Here is a 22,631-nt window from a genome sequence, read left to right as displayed (position 1 = left end):
TACTTTTCTATGAGACAGGGCTACGGCCTGACTAAATGAAGCTAATCCCTCACTTCAACATAGTTCCTTGGTGCCAAGATGCCAAGGTGTATAGCACCCCACCCGCCCCCAAAAAAACAAACAAACAAAAAAATCATTCAATAGGCACACTCACAAATGTGCAGCACTTATTTATTTATTAAAACAACATAAACCCCAACTGTTATTTATCTGGCACATTGTATTATCTGTAAATGCGATCAAGCTGACAAACGCAAGAGTGAGGAAATGAAGTGACGCCATCAGCTGACTTTGCGTTAACCACTTGCCGCTATCAAGTGACCTTTGATCTTACACATCCCTCCTGCATTGACCCACAGTCAATCACCCCAAAAAACAAAAACTTAGTGTACCACTTGTTTGTTCACAAAAGGAGGAAATGAAAGTGCAGCGATGCCTCCCCCCTCTCCCCCGCTGGTAGCTGTCGTCAAGCCAGTGAGACTTTGATTGAGGCGGGTGGGAGTTAATGAGTAACCCAGCAGAGGTGCAACCTTCAGCAGTCAAGTCACAAGAAGCAGAAAAAGATCGCTGCCTGCCACTTTTAGTTTTGGAAATTACCCACAAGTGGAGTTGCTATGGTGAGTGGCGAGTTATTTTTGTCAACACGTCCCCCCCCCACACCCTCTTCTTCTACCCGGCCTTTTCCTTTCCTGTAAGTGTTTTGAGGTTGTCATGTGACGCCCTGCTGCGCGGTCACAAGAGTTTGAGGAAGTTAAGAGTTGGTCACCTTGCTTGTTTTAATTCTGTTCTTCACCGAGGAGCGGGTTTGTCGACACCGAAGGATTAGATAGTTTGTATACACGAACCAAAACGCAATGATTGACTGGTGCGTGGCAGGAAGTGTTAAGACATTCTCTCTTGCTTAATCATGTCATAAACACGACACTAGTCTAGTCGTTAGCACTTAATTAACTCATTCACTGCCAGGCTTCCCAGTTAATATGGATATTTGACTTCTAAAGCCGTCAATGGCAGTGAAAGAAGGTTCTGTGTTTGCACATTAGGTTTATCATGCCAAAAATAACCATATGCAAGGTTTGTTGAAGACTAAATTGTCTACAATGTTCACAAAAACATATATTAGGTTATAGTTGAAGATTGTTTTCAAAATTCAAGTTTTCTTTTTTCAGTTTTTCTTTTTTATTCTTTCAAAAACACATTACTTCCATCAAATATGCACAATTGTCTTTGAAGTTTGTGATATATATTAAATATATATATATATATATAAATATTCTGTTACCAAAAAAAATATGCAAAGTTTGTTGACTTACAACATATCTTCGATGTTATAAATTTACACATGACTCATTAGACTCCCAATTTCATTCATTCATTCATTTTCTGTACCGCTTATCCTCACAAGGGTTGCGGGCATGGTGGAGCCTATCCCAGCTATCTTCGGGCGAGAGGGGGTTCACCCTGAACTGGTCGCCACCCAATCACATGACTCCCAATTTACTTCAGGAAAATCATGTTCGGTTCAGTAACTAAATCGTCTTCGATGTTTACGAAAACACCCACGTAAGGTTAATCGAATTCACAAAATTGTCTTCAATGTCTATGAAAACATGTTGGTTTCATCGATCACGCCTCTTGGTTACAAAAACATGTTAGTTTCAATGTTCACAAAACACATTCACTAAATTGTCTTCAACAAGCTTGAAAATTGTAGACTATACTCTGATCAGTGTTTTCCAAAAAAAAGTTTCATTTTCATTGAAGACTTTAATGCAAAAGACATACATTACGTTAATGACGACTAAATTGTCGTTTGCAAAAACGCCTATGGTAGGTTAATAAAAGCCGCAATGGTTTTCCAAGTGCACAAAAAACATGTAGGTAAGCTGCATTTGATTTGCCTTGGAGGTTCACAAAAACTGAATAATGGGGAACTCATACATGAGGGTGTCTTGAGGACTGAATATTTGTTGTTTACAAAGACATGCTATGTTCATTGAAGACTAAATCGTCCTTGATGTTTCTGAAAAACAGAATAATTCAAGACAAAATTGTCTTCAACGTTTAGACGTTAGCCAGTTGAACACTCAATTTTTTGTGTGTGTGTATCAGAACTGTCAGTGCCGTGAGGCACATTAGGCCACAATTGCAGTTTCTGTAGTCTGTAGTTTTTACGGGAGCAGGTGATTGGCCTACTGCCCAACCCCAGCACCTGGTATTCTTAAGTGGTCTCCCATCAAACTACTAACCAGGACAGACCCTGCTTAGCTTCCGAGATCAGGCATTCTCAGGGACTTAATCTTTAGTGTGTTTGAATACATACATTAGGTTAATTGAAGATTAAATTGAGTTTTACGCATATGAGATTAGGTTTGTTAAGACTAAATTATCTTCAGTTTACTAAAACAAGAAGCTTAGGTTTGTTGAAGACGAAATCACGCATGTCAGGTTTGTCCAGGACTAAATGGACTTTGATATTTATTAAGACTTGTAAATTTTGATGAAGACTAAACGGACTGTGGCGGCACGGTGGGCTACTGGTTAGAGCGTCAGCCTCACAGTTCTGAGGACCCGGGTTCAATCCCCGGCCACGCCTGTGTGGAGTTTGCATGTTCTCCCCGTGCCTGCGTGGGTTTTCTCCGGGCACTCCGGTTTCCTCCCACATCCCAAAAACATGCATTAATTGGAGACTCTAAATTGCCCGTAGGCGTGACTGTGAGTGCGAATGGTTGTTTGTTTCTATGTGCCCTGCGATTGGCTGGCAACCAGTTCAGGGTGTACCCCGCCTCCTGCCCGATGACAGCTGGGATAGGCTCCAGTACGCCCGTGACCCTAGTGAGGAGAAGCGGCTCAGATAATGGATGGATGGATAAACGGACTGTTTTTGGCATTTGACGACTTGGGACATATTTCCCCCTTGACAGGCTGAGCATAACGTACCGTCGACCGGCTCTGCCTCCAAGCTGGAACACGTGCAAGGTCAAGTGAATGAGGTGAAGGTCATTCTGAAGGACAACATCGACAAGGTGCTGGAGCGCGGAGACCGCCTGGACGACCTGATTGGCAAAACCGGAGACCTGCAGGCGTCGGTGAGTTATGGAGAGTTTGTGTCAGTCCATCCTGGTAATTACTACTTACACTTCAGAGATTTTTTGGAAGTACTTCCCACCAGAGAGAAGACCCATGCCCCGGTACAAGAGGAAATAAAATATTTTAGGTGGTCTGAACACAAAAAGGTCTCCCAAAGCGTCTCTGAAAATGTACGTTTAGGCTGCATTCCCACCTAAGGTTCCTTGGTACTGATATAAAATAAACAAATAGAAATTAAATAAACATTTGTAATCAGGTGTCTGAGCCACAAACCCCACTCCCCAAAGGTTTCTGGAACTCCTAAAAAGGAAACTTCTAACAGGGTCTTCTCTTGGATGTGTCAGAATAGCAGTCCAAACGAACAATGGTCCTCCAAACGTTTCTAATTCTGAGTAAAGCTCGACGCTTCTGTGTGGTAAAGTCTACCACCACAATACGCATTTTACGAGGTTTGTTTACTCTGCTGTTGGCCGTTTGGATGACGTTAAAATGTTCTGCTTTTTGCAGGCCGACTCGTTCCAAAGAACCTCCACGCGGGTGGCCAGGAAGTACTGGTGGAAAAACATCAAAATGCTCATCATCATCGGCGTGATCGTGCTGGTCATCTTCATCCTCATCATCCTCGCCGCAACCAACGTCATATAATTTATCCACTGAGCAGTTTTAACAAATTTAAAAAGGAAACTATGGAAAGCGCATTTGAGTATTTATTGTATGTCACTGATCTCCAGCTTATGGTCCATGTACTAGTACTCTTTTGTCAGAATCAGAATAATTATCACCTTTAGTTGTCAAGTATGTCCAAAAAACACACAAGGAATTTGTCTCCGGTAATTGGAGCCGCTCTAGTATGACGACAGTCAGTCAATTGACAGAGAACACTTTTGAGACATAAAGACATTGAGAAAAACAGTCACTGAGCAATAAAGGGTTGCTAGTTATCTGGTAATGCTGGTACATTTTTTTTTTGACAATTGTGCAAAAAGTTGCACAGTCCTCTAGCACTAACAGCGGTTCGAATGACTAATATTGCAATAGTCCGGTGCAATGACTATTGTGCAAAGGGCGCAGACTTCAAGCGAGTAGTACGATAATCTGGGACAATGTTGATTGTGCAAATGTTGCAGATCTCCTCAGTCGGTGTGTAAATGGAGCAGATGCTACTCTGGCATGAGTGGCCAGTATTGGTCAACAACATGTATGCAAATAGTGCAGTGTGATGAGAATACTACAGTGAGTGCACGAGTAATATATAATTGACCCAACAGAAATGTGACAACAAACTCAAGACAAAAAGACAATACATTGCCAGCATGTTGCAATGGAATTGTAGGTTAGGTGCTAAACAAGCTGATGACAAGAGGGAAGAAGCTGTTGGAATGTCTGCTAGTTCTAGTTTGCATTGATCGGTAGCGCCTACCTGAGGGAAGGAGCTGGAAGAGCCGGTGACCGGAATGTGGAGGGTCTGTGAGGATTTTGTACGCTCTTGTCTTAGTTCTGGCAGCGTGCAAGTCCTCAAGGGTGGGTAGGGGGGCACAGACAATCCTTTCAGCAGTTTTGATTGTCCGTTGCAGTCGGAGTTTGTCCTTTTTTGTAGCAGCACCAAACCAGACTGATGGAAGAACACAGGACTGATTCGATGACCGCTGTGTAGAACTGCCTCAGCAGCTCCTGTGGCAGGCCGTGCTTTCTCAGAAGCCGCAGGAAGTACATCCTCTGCTGGGCCTTTTTTTTTTCTCGTCCTCACTAGTAAGACATTTAGCGCACTAGTACAATGACTGTCTTACTAGTAGTTTTTTTTTTTTTTCATTACTAGTGCCATTTCTGGCCTACTAGTACATAATTAAACCTTAGTAGTAAACTACTTTGCTCTACTAGTCGGCATGTGTCACACATTGATAGCTTCCTGGACCCTACTCGTAGCACCAAAGTCACAATGTCGTCCTACGAGTGTGTGAAAATGTCTAACAGTTGCGGAAATGTTATTTTATTTTTTTACTGGGACGACAGTCGTTCCACTAGTGAGCCCAAGTCATTCTTCTCATCTCCTGAATTGTTTTACTAAGTGTGACAAACTGTACTAGTACATGGACCTCAAGCTGGATATTAAGGATATGGAATAAATGCTCAAACGACCTTCCATGGGGCACACTTGATCGTTTGCATCACACTCCAAAAATAATTCTATCCCACAGAAATCCAAACAAGTATTTTATTGTTTTATCGCGCTTACATTGAATATATATATATATATATATATATATATATTGTGTGTGTTTATATGAACGTTGTATAGGTCTGATAAAGAGAATATGTGCGTCTACAACTGTAAATAAGTGTGTCTAACTATTAATAATCAAAACCTTTCACAAACCCCCCCCCCAAAATAGAATTAGAACAACTCTAAATAAAGATACCCCTGGGGAAAAAAAAGGTGTCAGCTCCAAGAAACACGCCGGAAAATAAAGAAAAAAAATGTGGGCTCTTCAGTTTTGTTTTTTCTTTCTTACAATCAGCACGAGAGCGTCGTGTCCTCTCCAGCGCCATCAGCCGCCGTCCGCTCGCTCGCTCGCCCCCCGCGACACCTGAGAAAAGACGGGCAACATGTCAGAGCCACCACGCACCCTTGCCCGGGGCACAGTACAACCTATCAGGAATCCCCCGTGTGCCAAACATATATTAACATTAACACATGTTAATACAAAAGCAATCTTGAGCCCGTGTGCCAAACATATATTAACATTAACACATGTTAATACAAAAGCAATCTTGAGGACTACTAGAAGAAAAATTGGTCATTAAAAAAAGGAAACATTCTGTGCAAATGTGGCAAATCTTGTCATTTTACATTTTATGTTTAGATTTTTGTATTTTACAGAAACGTTACAGGTAGTAACAACAGAGGAAAAGACATGTCGAACAAAGCAAACGTTATCCCCCAACACAACGGCGGCGTCCATAGAAGCTGTTAGCTCATGGACAAGAGACAAAAGCATCAGGAGTGCAAAAAAGATTAACAACTGCATTGCTGTAGTATCCTTTGGAGAGCAAATATTTAAAAATAATCATTACTTGTGGTGGGGGCCTGTAAAAAATTACGTAAATTTAACCACATACAGCGGTGCCGTGAGATACGAGTTTAAATCATTCCTTGACTATGTTCGTAACACAAAACAAATAGCAAATCATCTTTCCCCAGTGAAATGAATGGAAACGCCATTATTCTGTTCCAGCCGCCCCGAAAAACAAACAAAAAAATTTAATTTCCTAATAAAAAAATAGCACTATTTATATGGCACTTAGTAAAAACAAACAATAATATAATTAAATATAAAGTTAAAAATTAAACAGCAATAGCAAAAATCCGTGGATAATTGACAGCCATTATAATTGTGCTGGAATTTTTTTTATAACAATAAATAAATAAATAAATAGATAAATAAATAAATGCATAAGCAGTCACTGATGGTGTAGTGGTACACTCGCCTGACTTTGGTGCGGGTAGCGTGGGTTCAGTTCCCACTCAGTGACGGTGTGAATGTGAGTGCGAATGGTTGTCCGTGTCTATATGTGCCCTGCGACTGACTGGCGACCAGTTCAAGGTGTAGTGCGCCTTTCGCCCACAGTCAGGTGGGGTAGGCTTTAGCCCCCCGTGACCCTAACCAGAATAAGCGGTGTTGAAAACGGATGGATGGATGGCTTGAATAAGCAGGGATAGATCACCGATAGGCATTTTTGGGGTTGCTTACCCCCACTCCAAAAAATAAATCAAAGAAAACACCCAAAAATTAACTGAATAAAAAGGGGTCCACATGGATGCTATTCGTTAGCCTGACTATGGTGTTTTGCATTGTTTGTTACCGTTAGGCTAAACAGACTTGTTAAGCCAAACCTTAAGCTATGTGGTTGTTTTACGTTTAGTTTGACAATAAACTTCAACTGGGAGTGCCCATAAACTGCTTGAATCCTCTTTTTGGAAGAATTGTTTACGATCTGCTAAACTGCTGCTTTTTGTGAATTCAGTTAAAATAAAAATAAAAATAATTAAAAAATTCAGACGATCTTCTGTTCGTATTTTGAAAAACTTAAATCGGGTCACTCGCATCTCAAGGCACCACTGTACATACTCTCAAACAACTCCAAAACGGGGTAAAGGAAGGTTGAAAAAGCGGCAACATCGTATCCCATGTTTTCCTTTTTTTGTTTCTTTTTATTTTTAGTTGATATACAGGATGTTGTGAGACCATACCAAACGGCAGCAAGCGAGAGCGTATGCGTCTCGTACCCGGTCCGCATTGAGCGGGCCTTGAGAGTATCTGGAGTCAGCTCATGGCCTGCAAGGAAGCTCCGCTGGCAGGTACAAACAAGGTATGTCAGAGTTAGGAGAGACAACATACTTCCTCTTTTTTTTCCCGCGTTTCCATGTACTGTACATCCATTACTGCAGTAGTAGTAGTAGTGCTTTACCTGTTAACTTTATAGTTAAAAAAGAAGAGAGAAGAAAAAAAACTGGTGCAAACGAGGCTGCGGGTCTTAAAATAATCGCCCCCGTGTAGCCGCTATGTTACCAAAAGGAAAATGTATAAATTACACAAAAAATTATCAAACAGTTAATTAACAGGACTACTTTTTACGTCTTACGGGAAGTGACGGCATGTTGTTGTGGACATACCTGCTTGTGTCCTTTGAGACGACCCGATGAGTTTTAGTAGGGTCTGTAACTGGTGCTGTGAATGGGGCGCCGTGGCGACTTGCCATAACCATCCGGCTCAGCTACAGATGAGGACACAAAATGACGAAATAATTCATCATAAAATAATAGTACCAAAACAGGAAGCACAACAGATTAAACCTGTGTACATTATTCTTTTACCAATGTTGTTGTTTATGTTGTGACAATTCAAGCCTAAACTAATAATCAAATAACTTGAATAATTTGATTACAATAACGTCAATGTTACTGCAGACTCACGCACCACTGTGAGTAGAAATAAGTTCTTCCCATGGCGGCAACAAGCGTCTGCAGACTGTTAGCCAGTTAACAACCAGTCACTAACAACCATAGCCAACTTCACACTCACATTAGCTGACTCCCATGTTACTCGTCGGCCACGCCTTTTAAACCCACACACGCTCAAAGTCAAAGATATTGTAGAGCACATACACATTTTGTTTTATAATGTAAAATAATTTTGTATCCGATCACTCAAAGAGATAATCAGTAGAATAATCGCTTCTAAAGATGTTGGATAGCTGCAGCCCTGTTGCATTTACGTCACGTACAACCATGCATATACACTACTCACTAAAAGTTGGGAACAGTTGGCTTTCGGGGGGAATTTTAGGATAAACCTTAATTGATCCTGTGTACTACAGGGCATTTTAGATTTAGATTTGGATTTTCACCCGACAGCCCAATATCCCCAGCTTTTTGTGAGTAGTGTAAAATAATAACAAAGAAAATTTGTGCTGTAATACCATTTTGATTCTCAACGGGCAATTCATTCAACAAGTGTGACGTTTAACACGCAATACTCACTGGTCAGGCCCCTTTGCGTGGAAAGCAACTATCGACAGATGGGACACATCATTCGTAGATGGGGTTTTTATTTAAAAAAAAAAAAAAAAATTACATTTTATTTTATTTTAATAATAATGTATGCAGTAAAAAAAAACTAACAAAAGCGAATTCATTTGTCAAATCTATAATTAGCCAATGATTTAATAAAATGAAAAATGTAAGACAAATGTTTGTTTTCTATGTGAAAGAATTACATCTTGGAAATAAACTCCATTCTCATTTATTCAAAATTAAATTTATTATAATAATGTATTTTACAAATACTTTCTATTTACATGTTAGTTTTAATAAAATCATCCACATTTGTAAATTTAATGAAATATAGTTCATTATGATTAAACATTTTAAAAATGTCATGACTTTTTTTGAACTATTATTAATCATTTCTTAAAATAAAAATGAGAAGTACCGCTGTAAAGTTGTTGATTATACTACTTTTTCATTTTACATATTTACAACCATCAAATAACATTTAATGAGTAATGAAAAATATATTTAGTTTAACCAAATTTAGTAATGAGAACACTGCTAAATTAATGCAACAAATATTATAAGAGTTGTAATAATGTATATGCTCGGCGGGCCAGATTAAAGAAAGGAGGGGACCATATTTTGCCAACCCCTGACCTCTGGAGTCAGTGCAGAAGCGATTAAACGCAGCTAAGAGACAATCTGAGGGGGTGGGGGGTGGAGACTGACAACACTGTAATGTGCATGCCAGGCCACTAGTTGGCAACATCACCTTACCAAGCACTTTACCTTTATTACCGCTTAATATGAGAGTTCTGAAATAATGACGTGTATAAGTCATCTGAGCGTGTCGGATATAATGAAATGTAGTCAAAAATACCACCCCCCCACTGTTGTCCTATCAACAAACGAACAAGACAACGTACAGACTAGGGGTGGGCGTCATAAATTAATTATGATTATTATCGCAGTATTTTGCAGACAATTTACTGTAATACAGTAATAAGGCAATTAGGCACTAACGAATATAGCATACATCACAATATACAGGTGCATCTCAATAAATTAAGAGTGGAAAATGCAATTTATTTCAGCAGTTCAATTCAAAAAGTAAAACTCATAGATTCACTACACACAAAGGGAAATATTTCAGGATTTTATTTTTTTATATATAATTTTGATGATTACAATTTACAGCTAACAAAAAAAATCAAAAGACATCACCATCTCAAGAAATTAGAATGACATTCTCAAAAATTATTTGTAAAGTAGAAATTAGATAGGAATTTGCCTTCTGAAAAGAATTTAAAGAAAGTGTTTCATGAATCAATGAGTTTTGACTTGAACTACTGCAATAAATGAACTTTTCTATGATATTCTAATTTATTGAGATGCACCTGTATGTGAAACAGAAGAACGGAAATCTCATAGAAACTGTCCTTCCATATTAAGGACACAAAAACTGAAGTAAAATACAACAAAAACACACTCACAATGTTAATAAAACAGGTTTGGATGCAGTGTTGACATTATAGATTGACAATAGTGACAGTGACAAGATTGATATTTGATGCAGGTGTATCGATCGATACTGTATTGCAACAGACTACGATACATCATGATATCCATATTTTGTCCCACCAGAGCCCCCCCCACCCACCCCCCCCGAACGCAACCCTCAATAAAAATGTGATCTAGCTCTTTCAGAAGGTCTATAGAGATCTTCACACATTGACTTACTACTGTCGCCACCGTATCCGTAATAGTTGCTGTAACCAGAGTAATCGTAGCTGCCGTATCCGCCGTAGCCTTGATTGCCGTAACCACCGTAGTTGCTGTAGCCTTGATTCCAGTAGTTGCCATAACCCTGGTTCCAATTTGGACCGGCACCTGCAATAACGTAATCGGATCACACACACAACCTCAACAAAAACGTGTCGGCAAAGTCCTGAAATGTAGTGACTAAACAGGTAAGTTAGCAACAGTCTGCTTTTATAAACTAGCTCCCTTGTTCACAGCCCCGTTGTTAGTGTAAGCAGTCCATGTCAGCTGAAACGCGCTTTGAACTACAGAATAATAATTAAGAAAAAGAACATCCTGACAAACAAAATCCAATTGAATTGAATTGTCGCCCAGCCCTAGCAGGGTTCGGGGTACGTCGACAGCATATGAACGGAGCTTGTTCGTAAATCGAGGACTTCCTGTATTGTGCATAGAATACTGGAAACAAATATATTAAATATTATTAAATATTTTTTTTTTCTGTATTGTTCCAGACCTGGAAATGTATAAAATCCAATTCCATACTTTCGTAAGAACTGTAATATGGTTTATGTCAAAACAATTATGAAAAAATATCAGGCACAGACTCACCACCTCCCCTTCCTCGAGATCTGAGCGAGTACCCTCCTCTGCCTCCCCAGTACTGCTGGTGCTGGTACTGCTCCTTGGACATGGCCACCTTCACTTCACACTACACACAAAACAGTACCGACATCTTAAAAAAAATAAAAAAATAAAATAAAATAAAATAAAAAAAAAAATCTGGCTGTACATGCATCATTTCAGCGAGTCACGGGATTAATTTGAAAGACGTTACCTTGCTCAGGCCGACGTTGTGGTACTTCTTCTCCATGATGATCTTCACCGGTTCCTCCTCCTTGAACGTGATGAAGCAGAAGCCTCTCCTTCTGTTGGTCTTGCTCTCCATGGGAAGCTCGACGGCCTCCACCTTATGAAATAAATGGCGAAATTTGGCTACTGCTCATTAAAAAAATTTAATTGAAAAGAAGACCCCTGCAATAGGAAACTGACCTCTCCAAAGGTGCCGAAATATTCTCTCACTTTGGCCTCAGGAGTGTCCGGAGAGAGCCCGCCCACAAAGATCTTTTTAACCGGCTCCTTGCTCTTCATGGCCTTGGCTTTTTTGGGGTCAATCACCTTCCCATTGAGATTATGATCCTTCTGTGCGGTAACCTGGGCAACGAAATAACCCATCCGGCCAACAATAAACCACTAAATTGCACATCCACCATGTCATATGGCAAGTGCTCTCTCTGCACTAGCAATACTACTAGGCCCAACTAGTAGGCATGTGTCATGCACGTACGAGTAGCCCCCCTCGACCCTACTAGTGGTACAAAAATACACACTTGGTAGTTTTGCCTCATTAGTAACATGCAGTTGTCCTACTAGTATGCCAAAGTTGTCCTGTAGAAAAGTAATACAGTAGTAGGGGGGGGGACATTAGTAAGACATCGTTCTACGAGTGCAACCTATTGGTTTTACTAGTCCGCTGAATTGTCCGCCTTTTTTTCAAGTATAAGCCAATTTATTTGGCTCAGTATTTTTCTGTGAACCTCTTACAAGGCAAGAGGACACACTTTGTTTGCTTTATTTGTAGCTGTCTGCCTGTCTGTTCATTTCTGTATCTGACAAGCCAATGTGGGCTGCACACCTTCAATGGTTCATGACACCAAATAAGTAAATAAACTAAAAACAAAACAAAAAAATAAGCCCCCTCCCCCCCAAAAAAAAATATTGAGGAAAAAAGAGTATACAAGTAGATCAATCTTAAGCTGGATATCAAGGCTATCGAATAATTGCTCAAACAATTTTATGGATAAGCTCACTAGTAGAACAACTGTGTCTTACAAATAATGTTTATTCCACTACTTTACGACCTTTCTGCAGACTAGTAGGAGGTATACTAGTAGGACAACCACATGATCGTAGTCAGGCAAAACTGCACTAGTTCACATCTATGTACGACTAGTACTACTATACCTTATGGAAGGCCATTTGAACATTTCTTTGATATCCATAATATCAGACTTAAGGCCCATGAATTAGTACGCTATTTACAACACTTGTAGGAAAATTAATCGCACTAGTAGAACGACTGTCTTACTTGTAATATTCCCCCCCCCCACTAATGTATGACAATGCCGCAAACTAGTATGACACCTTTGGCATACTAATAGAACAACTACATGTTACTAGTGAGGAACTGTGCACTAGCTGACATCTGCACGCTACTAGTACTACTAGTGATGCGCTAGATGTTAAGTGGGATTTTATAACATCTCTAGTAGAGCTAGTAGCCCGCAGCCGTCAACTAGTGTAGTTTTTCCTGACTAATAACATGTAGATGTCCTACAATGAGGACAAAGAGCGTACTAGTATCACATGTTCATTAAACTGGATACTAAGGATATTTAACAAATGCTCATCAAGTCATTTGAGCATTTATTCACAGCATAATCATTTTCATTCATAATTCTGCGCACTAGTATGATATTGGATAAATGGTCATTGGCTTTATGGCAAGCAGTGACTATAATAAAGAACATACAAGTACATGGACCTTAAGCTGGATACCAATGATACTGAATAATGCTCAGATGGCTTTCCATAATACCTGCTTTTTAATCGACGCCGTCTATACCTTGTCAACACTTGCAACCTCCTTGAAGAGCACAAAGCCAAATCCCCTGGACCGGCCGGTCATGGGGTCCAGTTTCAGGTTGCAGTCGATGACCTCCCCGAACTTGGAGAAGTAGTCTCTCAGGTCCTTCTTGGTCGTGTCCCAGCTGAGACCGCCGACAAACATCTTCCTGTTAACGATTATGGTGATATGGTTTTTATCCCCTCACAGGGCATATCATTAGGTACACAATCTAGTGAACGTGCCACATTTACAACGATTATGTATTTAAAATCAAACAGCTGATATAGAAACAGCTGCATGAGGTAGCTTCATTACTTGCTGTAAACACGGGTTTAGTCAGCTTGTTGTTGCATTGATTGCATCAATCACTTTTGAAAAAGAGTTTGGGGAAACGAAGCAACACAGGCATTTGCTTTGGTGAAGCTTAATTTTTGTATGGTTGTGGCGTCATGTGACTGCGGCATACTTTGATGGGCACTGCTAGCTGGCGCCGTGTTTGTACCATTTTAAACAATGACACTGTAATAAACAAAAAATTTAGCACATTAAATTAGCGATTGAACATAATTTTGGTGTGCTGCTGTGTTTATGTGTGTATACAACGGCATACGGTAGAAATATAAGGTACAATACCAACTTAAGCAAAGCAGCGTTTGGAAACTCAAGCAAGATGTCTTTTTTTTTTTTAATTCCCTGAAATGCTGTCATTTTGGAGCTTTTTACAGTAACAATATATAAATAAAAAATTAGTAAATACTACCACTTTATAGTATAGTACGTTCCATTGTCCACACCGGCCATGCAGCGAATTTGGTCTCCAGTTCTGTCGCTGACATCACACACAGGTATGACTGCGTTCGATCTTGGCGATTAAAAATGGGTGTTCCCAGGGCAATTAGTTATTTAACAATTTCTCCACAACGGTTTGATAATATTGGAAATGACTTCATTTTCTGAAGCAAATAAAACACAGAGAGAGCTTGTCCGTGAAATATTATCAATGTGGAGGCTATGTGCCATTTAACACTCCGCGATATAGCAAGGACGCGAGAAAGGGGGGGGAAACTTGTCTGTACTGTGAAGCGGGTAGGTGGGTCTGGCACGTTCAAATTAGGTTCACAGTACAGTATTTGGGTGTCCTTATTTGGCTAACAGCAGGTTGAATTTGACTAGTTTGTCGTCGACACACATTTCAAACTTTCAAATCTTACCCTTCATCCTCCTCATTTTTACTGGCGTCGATTTTTGCCCCCTCGGCCTCGTCCCCAGTCAGGCCGTCGGCCGACGCCGCGGCCGTCATGAGGTCGTCGCTGTACGCCACCCCGTCCTCCTCCATCCTCATGATTCCCACATCTTCACTGAACTCGCAGTCGTCCGACATGTTCCTTTTCTCTTTTTTTTGTGTATTTCTTTTTCTAACTGACGTTGCGTCGGTGAGAAGCTAAGCTAAGCTAGCTAAAATCCTAGACGCTCACTGCGAGGCAAGTTGGGAGGGTTCACCTCACAGATTTGAGCCGTTGCTTTAGTTCAACCGCGGGTTAAACTAAACAATTCTATAATTCTTTGCAACTGGTAATGTTTGTCGTTTATTTACTCGGCGGCGATTCTCCTTCTTGGTCCACGTCTTCTTCGCTTGAACGGCACTTGGCTCAGCGTCGAAACATGATGTGTCGCAGCGCCACCAGCAGGATTGGAGGGCGCACTGTCATCGCCTAACGTGATACTGCTGCTTGCGGCCCGAGTCTAGGTTTAGTCCCGAAACCATGCTAGTATTACGAGCGAATTAAGTACAAACCAACCCTGGGGAGTTTTCAAAACGCTTCTTAGCACATTTTCAATTAGATTCGTGAGCTTTGGAGGACCGGCGAGCCGGGCGAAGCTAATCCGGCTAACGTTAGCTAAGCTGTAAAAACAATAAAACAACAACAACAAAAAAACACAATAATGGCCACTGTGGCGATTCCTGCCGGCACTACTGCTCTTTTGCTGGACATCGAGGGCACAACCACTCCAATCACCTTTGTAAAGGTAGGTTTTGTTGAAAAAGAGAGCGAGCTTATAAGGTAGTGCTAACACATATGGCACCCACAGGCAGACAGTAACGCATATTGTGTTTCTCAAACGATTTCATGGTAACAAAATCTTCACATTGGAGAGACCAAGCAACCCTTTACAAATGCATGGCACAGCATAGGAGAGCAGTTCGTTCACGTCCAGAGTCAGCAGTGTATATTTGCATCTCAAAAGAAAGGACATTCCTTTGAAGACGGCAATGTCCAAATTGTCGTTAGGGAGGACCACTGGTTTGAAAGAAGCCATGTCTATCAAATTAGAAGGGTCCTCTCGAAACAGAGGAAGTTTGCGCCATCACTTACTGTTTTTCTCCCAAAGATTGTCTCAATTTGCACGCGAAAAGTGGCCACGAAGGAGCTGTTTTGCCAGCCAGGTGAACAATCGGTTGGTATGCAGGATGGTCATTCACCTGCTATAACAATCACCCACCAGCCATAAAAATAACCCACCAGAAACATACATAGGGAGACTCCACCTTTAAAAAATTAGGACTGAAGAAGCCTTTTGGATGAAGGTGAAATGTCTCCGACAAACAAGTTGTCTCAATTCAACCATTACAAGTTATAATGTAGTAAAATGTGTAGTACAGAATTCATTTCAATAGTGTTGTAGATGTCAGGAATAACCTAAATCCGGCGCAATGTCACATTGTGTCAAATCACGTGTATGTGATGGACTACATCAAACAGCCCAGAAACAGTGCGGACTCGGCTATTTCCTCACTCGACTGGAGTTGGTGGACAAGCCGGAAGACACGTCGGACTCGACTTTGTGGACTCGAATTGTATTAGGCGCACACTGGCTCGAGTTAACGGACTCACCAGAAACACTGCGGACTGAGATGATTCGACTAAATTGATCTTTAGACTTGATTTAGTAGAAACGGTGAACTCTGAATATTCGGTCGTATCGGTTCACTAACTCGAGCTAGAGGAAACTTGGCGGACTCAGAAGATTCGGTTCTAAATACCTTGTGTTAACAGACTCAAATGTATTGGTTCACGCAGTTGAGTTAGCGGAAACACACGCGACTCAACTAATTTGGTTCAATCAGTTCACTGAGTCAAGTTAGTGGATTCAGTTTTATCCGTTCGCTGACTCAAAGGAAACCTTCTCACCATTTTATTGCAGGATATTCTGTTTCCATACATACGGGAGCATCTTGAAGACTACCTGTCGGCTCACTGGGAGGAAGATGAGTGCAAACAAGACGTCCATCTTCTGAAAAAACAGGTAATTAATTGAACACATTATCCTATCAAATGGAAAAAATGCAAACCTTTGCAAATGTCTTCCTCAGGAAGAGTGAAAATGTGAAGCGATCTAGTGGCTCTTTTCAGCATAACACACGCAATAATAACTTGAAGTGACCCTGTGACAGATCGAAGAGGACATGAGGCAGAACCGCGCGTGTCCCGTCCACGCCGTGGACCAGACGGTGCACACGGACGAGGAGAAGGCCATCCGGGAGGTAGTCGACGACGTGCTGTGGCAGATGGCCGCCGACCGGAAGTCCACGGCGCTCAAGCGCCTCCAGGGTCACATGTGGCGAGCGGCGTACGCCTCGGGCACAATCAAAGGCGAGTAAGTGGACTCCTCAAATTGTCGGCGACTGATCTCTATGCACTGTTCATGTAATCCGTATTTATGCCGTAACCACCCATTGTTCGAATGTGACTATAAACATTATTTTAACGTCTATATTTTCTTTCGTTTCAATGTGACGTACACCCATTGCAGTGAACCCCCGCTACTTGAGTTTGTGTTTTTATTTTGTACTTGCCACATACCAACAATTTTTTCCCCCCTAGTCTTTGTATTTGTTTTTACTCTGTTGGTTGTTTCTATCTATCTGGAAACTTAAAATGGCCTCCGCGATTGATGCAAACGCCGGGGCATTTGCCCACAGGATCTACCAGGACGTGACGCCATCCATCCGAAGGTGGCGAGGGCACGGTCTCAAGGTCTTCATCTACTCGTCGGGCAGCGTGGAGGCCCAAAAACTCCTCTTCACACACTCCGTTGAGGGTGACGTTATAGACGTGAGGATGCTCTTTGTCATTAGGATTCTTGGCTCGGTCGCACCCCACTGGAACTTTTGGAAAATTCAGCCCCCGAAGCCGGTTTCAGGTAGCAAAATAGAATTTAGTAGGCTTGTCTCTCATAAGTAGAGCCCCCCCAAAAGTCTCAAAGACCCATGCTTGAAAACACACAGGAAGTCTGCCATTTTGGTTTGAAGAGGACATTTTAGGGTCTTGTCCAATTGTTAACTATTTTGAATCTCGTATACTCGACAGAAGGACATTTTGTCTTTTGTCAAAATTTTACATCCACCTGGCTTTACATTAACATCTATGTTGTGTTGTTGTGACTGACGTTGCCTCCCATCCCTCCTCAGTTATTTGACGGCCACTTCGACACGGCCGTCGGTGCCAAAGTGGACGCCAAAAGCTACGAAAGGATTGCCGAGAGGATCGGTTGTGCGCCAGAGGAAATTACCTTCCTGACGGACGTCACGCGAGGTTATCGACTTTGTGTAATTGTGTTACCAATCCAGCTACTTGATATAGTCACCAACATAAAACTTGTTTAGAATTACTGAACCAGGAAAGTACGTATTCAACTACAGAAAGTAGCGTGTGTCTATTAGGGTAAGGTGCAAAAGGCTACGGCTAAAAAAAAAAAAAAAAGTGCATTTTGTAATAATAATTTACAGGTAGCACAACATGTTTTCTTCCGAGAGGCAAAAAAACAACCCAAAAAAAATAACATTTTTGTGAGGTGCGGTGTTTTATTAATTCCAATGGATGTCACACCCATTAGTTAGGAAACAGCATTGAAAAGTGGAGGCCATTTGAGGAAATACGCATACAGCATAACTTTCTTTTGAAAGCAATTTGAGGTAAGGCGTTTATTTATTCAAGTGGCACCCGGCGATTAATTTGGACATCTATTAGCGCAGAGGCTATTTGAGGAAAAATACGCATGCAGCATAACTTTCTCAAAGTTATTTGGAGTGAGGCGCTTATTAAATGGTACGCTTCAATTAACCTGGACACGGCACCTATTAAGAGCTAAGGCCATTTGAGTAAATACGCATGCAGTATAACTTTCTCAAAACCATGAGGTGAGGTGTTCATTGAATTAAGTGGCACCCAGTGAATAATTTGGACTTGGCATCTATTAGAGAGCAGGGCAATTTGAGGAAACTTGCATCAGTAGTAGTAATAGAACTTTTAATTTCCACTGCAAATGTCAGCTCTACAGATACCACACCTGCTGTACAGGCCTTCTGGAAAAGACTGTGTGTCATCACAGTAGAGAACGAGTTGTATCACCTGTACTTTCTTTTTATGGATAAAGAGAGGTGTTTATTTTAGGTCAGGCATTTATTTATCCAACTATATAAATTGGGACACTGCATCAATTAGAGTGAAGAAGGCTATTTGAGGAAATAGGTCCAGAAATACTACTTTTTTCTAGAACTTAAATTTCTACTCTAGATGAAATCTTTACAGTTGTCACAACTTCTCTGTAGACTACTTTATGTAGTAAAGCAACACCATTTTTTTCCTGAGGGAAAGAGGCGGCTTTTTTTTTTTTTTGAATTCAAGCAGACGACACATTTAGCGATTCATACCTTAAACTCAATTGGAAATGTAAGCTTTACAGATGCCACGTGTAGTCATAAATAGGCTAAATAAAAGTAAACGGCATGTGGTTGCAGAGGCCAAAGCGGCGGGGGACGCCGGGGTCAACGCGGTGGTGGTGATACGGCCGGGGAACGCCGAAGTGACAGAAGAGGAAGCGGCGCACTACCGTGTCATCACGTCCTTCGGCCAGCTGGAAGTGACGGGCAGAGCTTAACGTCCGTGAAGAGAAGGCTCCAGAAAAACCTCAAATGTTTGTTTGGTTTTTTTACATCCTAAAGGCCTCAACCTCAATGTTGTGTTTGTGTAATTTGTCCACAATGAAGTCTTATTTACAGTAAACGTGCCATCCTCGTGACTTTGTTTTTCCTGTTGACATTAAGACTGTGCATGCATTTCTTATGAAGTGTCCGGTGAACATGGGAGTAAACGCCTCGTCTCGCACAAAAGCTTTGCCGTCTACAACACAATCAGTCACCTTGTAAATAAATACTGTGTATTGAAAATATTGCATGTGGTCAATCTACAACAGACTCAAACCAAGAGACTCGACAATTCTGAATCGGATTAAGGGAGTGTCACCACTACACTAGGGGGGAATACAGTGCACACAAAGTATTGACACCGTTTCACTTTTTCCACATTTTGTGTTCTTGAAAATGGATTAAATAAAAAAAAAAAAAAATCCTCGATTTTTGGAAATGTACTAAAAAATATATATTTTAAAAATGTTAATTTTACATGATTAAATATGGAACAAGTGCTGCGAATACTTTCCAGATGCACTTTAATTGAATAGATTCCTTCGTTTTTATATTCCAATAAAGCAACAAGAAATTCATAAAATCTGTTTTCATGTCATTATGCAGTGTTATATGCAACATTTTGAAGAGATGTTTTTATTTTTGGGAATATGACTGTGGAAAAAACGAAGCGCTGACGATGCACTGTGCATTGAGATTGCATTGCTGTGCTAAAACGTAAGGCGGAGGTGTAAGGTTTTAAAAAAAATATTTTAAAAAGCACCAACCGAGTGCGATTAGCTGCTACAAAACAAAAACAAAATGATTTTAAGCCATAATGCTGAGAAAAAAGAAAAAAAAAAACATGAATTATAAAAAAAAATTAAATAATCAGCCTACTTCTACAAATTGAGATGCGCAGAAAGTTCCCTTTTCCTCTTCTGTCGGGATTTCCTGTCATTGAAAATGATCCATTCGGATTGCATCACTTCAGATAAAGTCAACTTTTAAAAGCAATCAGCATGATTGGTAGTGTAAATTAAAAAAACAAAAAGAGAAGACAACAGCCCTTGATTGGCAACCCCTGGTACTGTGTGGGCTCACACACCCAGCTTGTTTGCCTGCGTCAGTACCACCTTGAGGATGGGCATGAACGCCGACGTCTCGCTGAAGTTGCTGCTGCTAACGATGTGCGTGTGGATGCCCAAGCCCTCGGCGTAAGCGCGCACCTCGATGCTGCGCGCCATGTTGTGCAGACCCCCAACGATGGCGGGAGAAAGCTGCGAGAAAAGACAGAGCGAGGAGGTGTTGAGAAATTAGAACGTTTGTTGCTAAATTTAGCAATTTTTTAGTATCATTCTTAGACAGCTGGCTAAGCAAATCAAGCAGACCTTCTCCTGAAATGGTAAGATTTTTGGTAAAGGACATTGTTAGCAACAAATACACTGGCCTTCAGCTACAAGAAATTGAACTTAGCAGCACACTCACCGTCTGATCCCGCAGTTTGTCGTAGAGCGCCTCCAGACGCTTGTTGGCGTCGTCCAGCTTCCGCCGAGTTTGCTGGAAGGATGAAAAAGAAAGTGGTAGGTGCAGGCAGCACGGTGGGCAACAGTTCTGAGGACCCAGGTTCAAATCCAGCCTCGCCTGTGTGGAGTTTGCATGTTCTCCCCGTACCTGCGTGCGTTTTCTCCAGGTACTCAAAAACATGCATGGTAGGTTAACTGAAGACTCTAAATTGCCCGTAAGTGTGAATGTGTGCGCGAATGGTTGTTTGTCATGTGCACTGAGATTGGCTGGAGACCAGTTCAGGGTATACACCTCCTCTCGCCCAGAGTCAGCTGGGATAGGCTCCATCACGCCCGCGACCGCAAAATGGATGGATGGATTCCACACAGAAAGCAGAAGTGCAAATGACTGAATGGATGGAGTGTTAGCTGTCTCAAGCTAACACTAACAGGATACAGGGTTTTTCTTGTATATAAAAATTGGAGGGGGGGTGTTGGGCTACCTCCAGCTTCAAAACCTTTGACATCATAAACTGTTATTATCCACCTCTGCCTCAATTTGAGCCAGGAAAAACCCTGAGTGTATGTCAAATAAATGTGCGTTACAGTTCGTGCATACTGACTAAAGCTAACGTCTAAAATAAAGGTTAAGCATTGAGCTCACTGGGTCGGTGGCGACGGCCAAGCATTTCTGGACCAGGCCCTCAAATGTGGTCTTTAGGACCAGATGCTCCTCAGGGATGGGCTTCTTGGCGATCTTCTCAGGGGGCATCGACTGCACAGGCTGGACACGTTTTCTTTTATCAATTTGAGTGTCTTCTGCCCAAAAAAAGAATAAAAAAAGATACTCACCTGTATGGCATCGCCCGTAGGCCCCCCGGGTGCTCCCTCAGTGGGTATGCTTGGGTTGAGGGTCTGTGGTGGGATCTGCTGGATGGCCCCGTAAGGACTCGGGAAGGAGCCCTGTGGTGCTCCAGAGGCTACTGGCTGGACGTGAGGGTCCACGCCCAGAGCAGCCATTATGGGAGCGGTGATAGGGGCGGGTGGGGTGTAATTCTCCCGGACCTATGAGACAAAGACACGTCCAATTAGAAACTTTCTATGTAATACAAAGTGGATTTCCAAAAAGAGGGAGGAGTCACCTTCTTCTTGGATATTCTGCTCAGAGCTGGCGGGTCATTCCAACCATTCTGGGGCCCTGTACACAAAAAAAACAATGGAACGTGAGTCAGTGCTTATCAAGCTGTAGCCGCATTGCCAGTCATTGGCAATCAAGTCATTGGTCATTAACTTGTTTATCATCAAGTCATTGGTCATCAAGTTATTGGTAGTTAGCAAGAAAGACTAAGTGATTAAATAATTTGGTCCAGGCATAAATTAATTTATATGAAAAAGAATAGATTGCAGAGCCATTTGTTTACTCAACAGCAGAGTAGCAGCCATCTATTAGGCGTAAGTTGAATTTTATACGAATAAATACTTTAAAAAATATGTATTGTTTCCACAAATAAACAATACAATATCATATATATACTCTATTACTTATTATGTTGATGAATAAGCACGTTCTCTTTCAACTCCTCCTGTAAACGTCAGCTTTACAGACCACGTCGTGGTAGCTGCCTCACGCTAACGCAAACGATATATGTAAAATAGAAAGCATGGTAATGCTGTGGTAATGCTAACTGGCTAAAGCTAATGGCGTATGTAAAATAGATGTGCGCTGCAGCCATGTTTCGTGTTGTTCACTACAGATAACTGAATATGTAAAATACAGGTGCGCTGTGGTCATGTTAGCTCACTAAAGCGAACTCTTACTGTGTCTGTAAAATAGAGGTGCGCTGTGTGTTTCGTGTTAGTTAGCAGGATATGTAAAATAGGGGTGCATTGTGGTCATGTTTTGTGTTAGCTGGCGGAAGCTAATGGTGTTTGTAAAATAGTTTTTTAATGCCATGTTCCCTGGCTACGGCTAACGTATGTAAAACAAGCGAACTGTTGGACTAGTTGGGTAAAGCCAACACTACCAGTCTATGTAAAATAGAGATGCACAGGGGTCTTGTTAGTTAGCCA

The 22,631-nt window shown here is 41.3% G+C and overlaps 4 protein-coding genes across 9 annotated transcripts in view; 2 read left to right on the top strand and 2 right to left on the bottom strand.

Annotated features, from left to right (window-relative positions):
* The first annotated feature begins 405 nt into the window (after nt 1-405).
* On the top strand, nt 406-5,579 carry si:ch73-234b20.5 (uncharacterized protein LOC449923 homolog). Its single transcript, XM_061699162.1, has 3 exons — nt 406-617; nt 2,925-3,089; nt 3,598-5,579. The coding sequence occupies exons 1-3, from the start codon at nt 615-617 to the stop codon at nt 3,733-3,735; spliced, it is 306 nt and encodes a 101-aa protein (XP_061555146.1). The 5' UTR covers nt 406-614; the 3' UTR covers nt 3,736-5,579.
* On the bottom strand, nt 5,289-14,734 carry LOC133414058 (heterogeneous nuclear ribonucleoprotein D0-like). Its single transcript, XM_061699160.1, has 8 exons — nt 14,303-14,734; nt 13,089-13,257; nt 11,456-11,617; nt 11,241-11,372; nt 11,015-11,114; nt 10,382-10,531; nt 7,763-7,863; nt 5,289-7,440 (listed from the first exon to the last, which is right to left on the bottom strand). The coding sequence occupies exons 1-7, from the start codon at nt 14,470-14,472 to the stop codon at nt 7,796-7,798; spliced, it is 951 nt and encodes a 316-aa protein (XP_061555144.1). The 5' UTR covers nt 14,473-14,734; the 3' UTR covers nt 5,289-7,440; nt 7,763-7,795.
* enoph1 (enolase-phosphatase 1) lies at nt 14,141-19,660 on the top strand. Its single transcript, XM_061699161.1, has 6 exons — nt 14,141-15,119; nt 16,296-16,397; nt 16,546-16,748; nt 17,074-17,206; nt 17,563-17,686; nt 18,892-19,660. The coding sequence occupies exons 1-6, from the start codon at nt 15,036-15,038 to the stop codon at nt 19,029-19,031; spliced, it is 786 nt and encodes a 261-aa protein (XP_061555145.1). The 5' UTR covers nt 14,141-15,035; the 3' UTR covers nt 19,032-19,660.
* The window catches only part of sec31a (SEC31 homolog A, COPII coat complex component), a 17,046-nt gene continuing 12,491 nt past the window's right edge, over nt 18,077-22,631 (bottom strand). For all 6 annotated transcript variants that reach the window (XM_061699153.1, XM_061699157.1, XM_061699159.1 and 3 more), the window contains 5 exons: nt 21,704-21,759; nt 21,414-21,626; nt 21,226-21,345; nt 20,545-20,616; nt 18,077-20,336 (listed from right to left, as the gene is read on the bottom strand). In XM_061699153.1, coding sequence (XP_061555137.1) covers nt 20,157-20,336; nt 20,545-20,616; nt 21,226-21,345; nt 21,414-21,626; nt 21,704-21,759 — 641 coding nt within the window. In that variant the 3' untranslated portion in view covers nt 18,077-20,156. The remainder of the gene's footprint in view (nt 20,337-20,544; nt 20,617-21,225; nt 21,346-21,413; nt 21,627-21,703; nt 21,760-22,631) is intronic.

The sequence above is a fragment of the Phycodurus eques genome, chromosome 15 (genome assembly GCF_024500275.1).
Source record: "Phycodurus eques isolate BA_2022a chromosome 15, UOR_Pequ_1.1, whole genome shotgun sequence".
In the NCBI taxonomy this organism is placed as follows: Eukaryota; Metazoa; Chordata; class Actinopteri; order Syngnathiformes; family Syngnathidae; genus Phycodurus; species Phycodurus eques.
This window is presented reverse-complemented; position numbering and strand designations above follow the sequence as displayed.

Bases quoted from the DNA above. Each gene is read 5' to 3' on its own strand.
- enoph1 (XM_061699161.1), top strand. From the start codon at position 15,036: ATGGCCACTGTGGCGATTCCTGCCGGCACTACTGCTCTTTTGCTGGAC. The intron at 16,749-17,073 runs GTAAGTGGACTC...ATTTGCCCACAG, and splicing joins TCGGGCACAATCAAAGGCGA to GATCTACCAGGACGTGACGC. The intron at 17,687-18,891 runs GTTATCGACTTT...ATGTGGTTGCAG, and splicing joins CCTGACGGACGTCACGCGAG to AGGCCAAAGCGGCGGGGGAC.
- si:ch73-234b20.5 (XM_061699162.1), top strand. The intron at 3,090-3,597 runs GTGAGTTATGGA...TGCTTTTTGCAG, and splicing joins CCGGAGACCTGCAGGCGTCG to GCCGACTCGTTCCAAAGAAC.
- LOC133414058 (XM_061699160.1), bottom strand. From the start codon at position 14,472: ATGTCGGACGACTGCGAGTTCAGTGAAGATGTGGGAATCATGAGGATG. The intron at 11,115-11,240 runs GTAACGTCTTTC...TTTTGTGTGTAG, and splicing joins ACAACGTCGGCCTGAGCAAG to TGTGAAGTGAAGGTGGCCAT. The intron at 7,864-10,381 runs GTAAGTCAATGT...CCTCATCTGTAG, and splicing joins CGGATACGGTGGCGACAGTA to CTGAGCCGGATGGTTATGGC.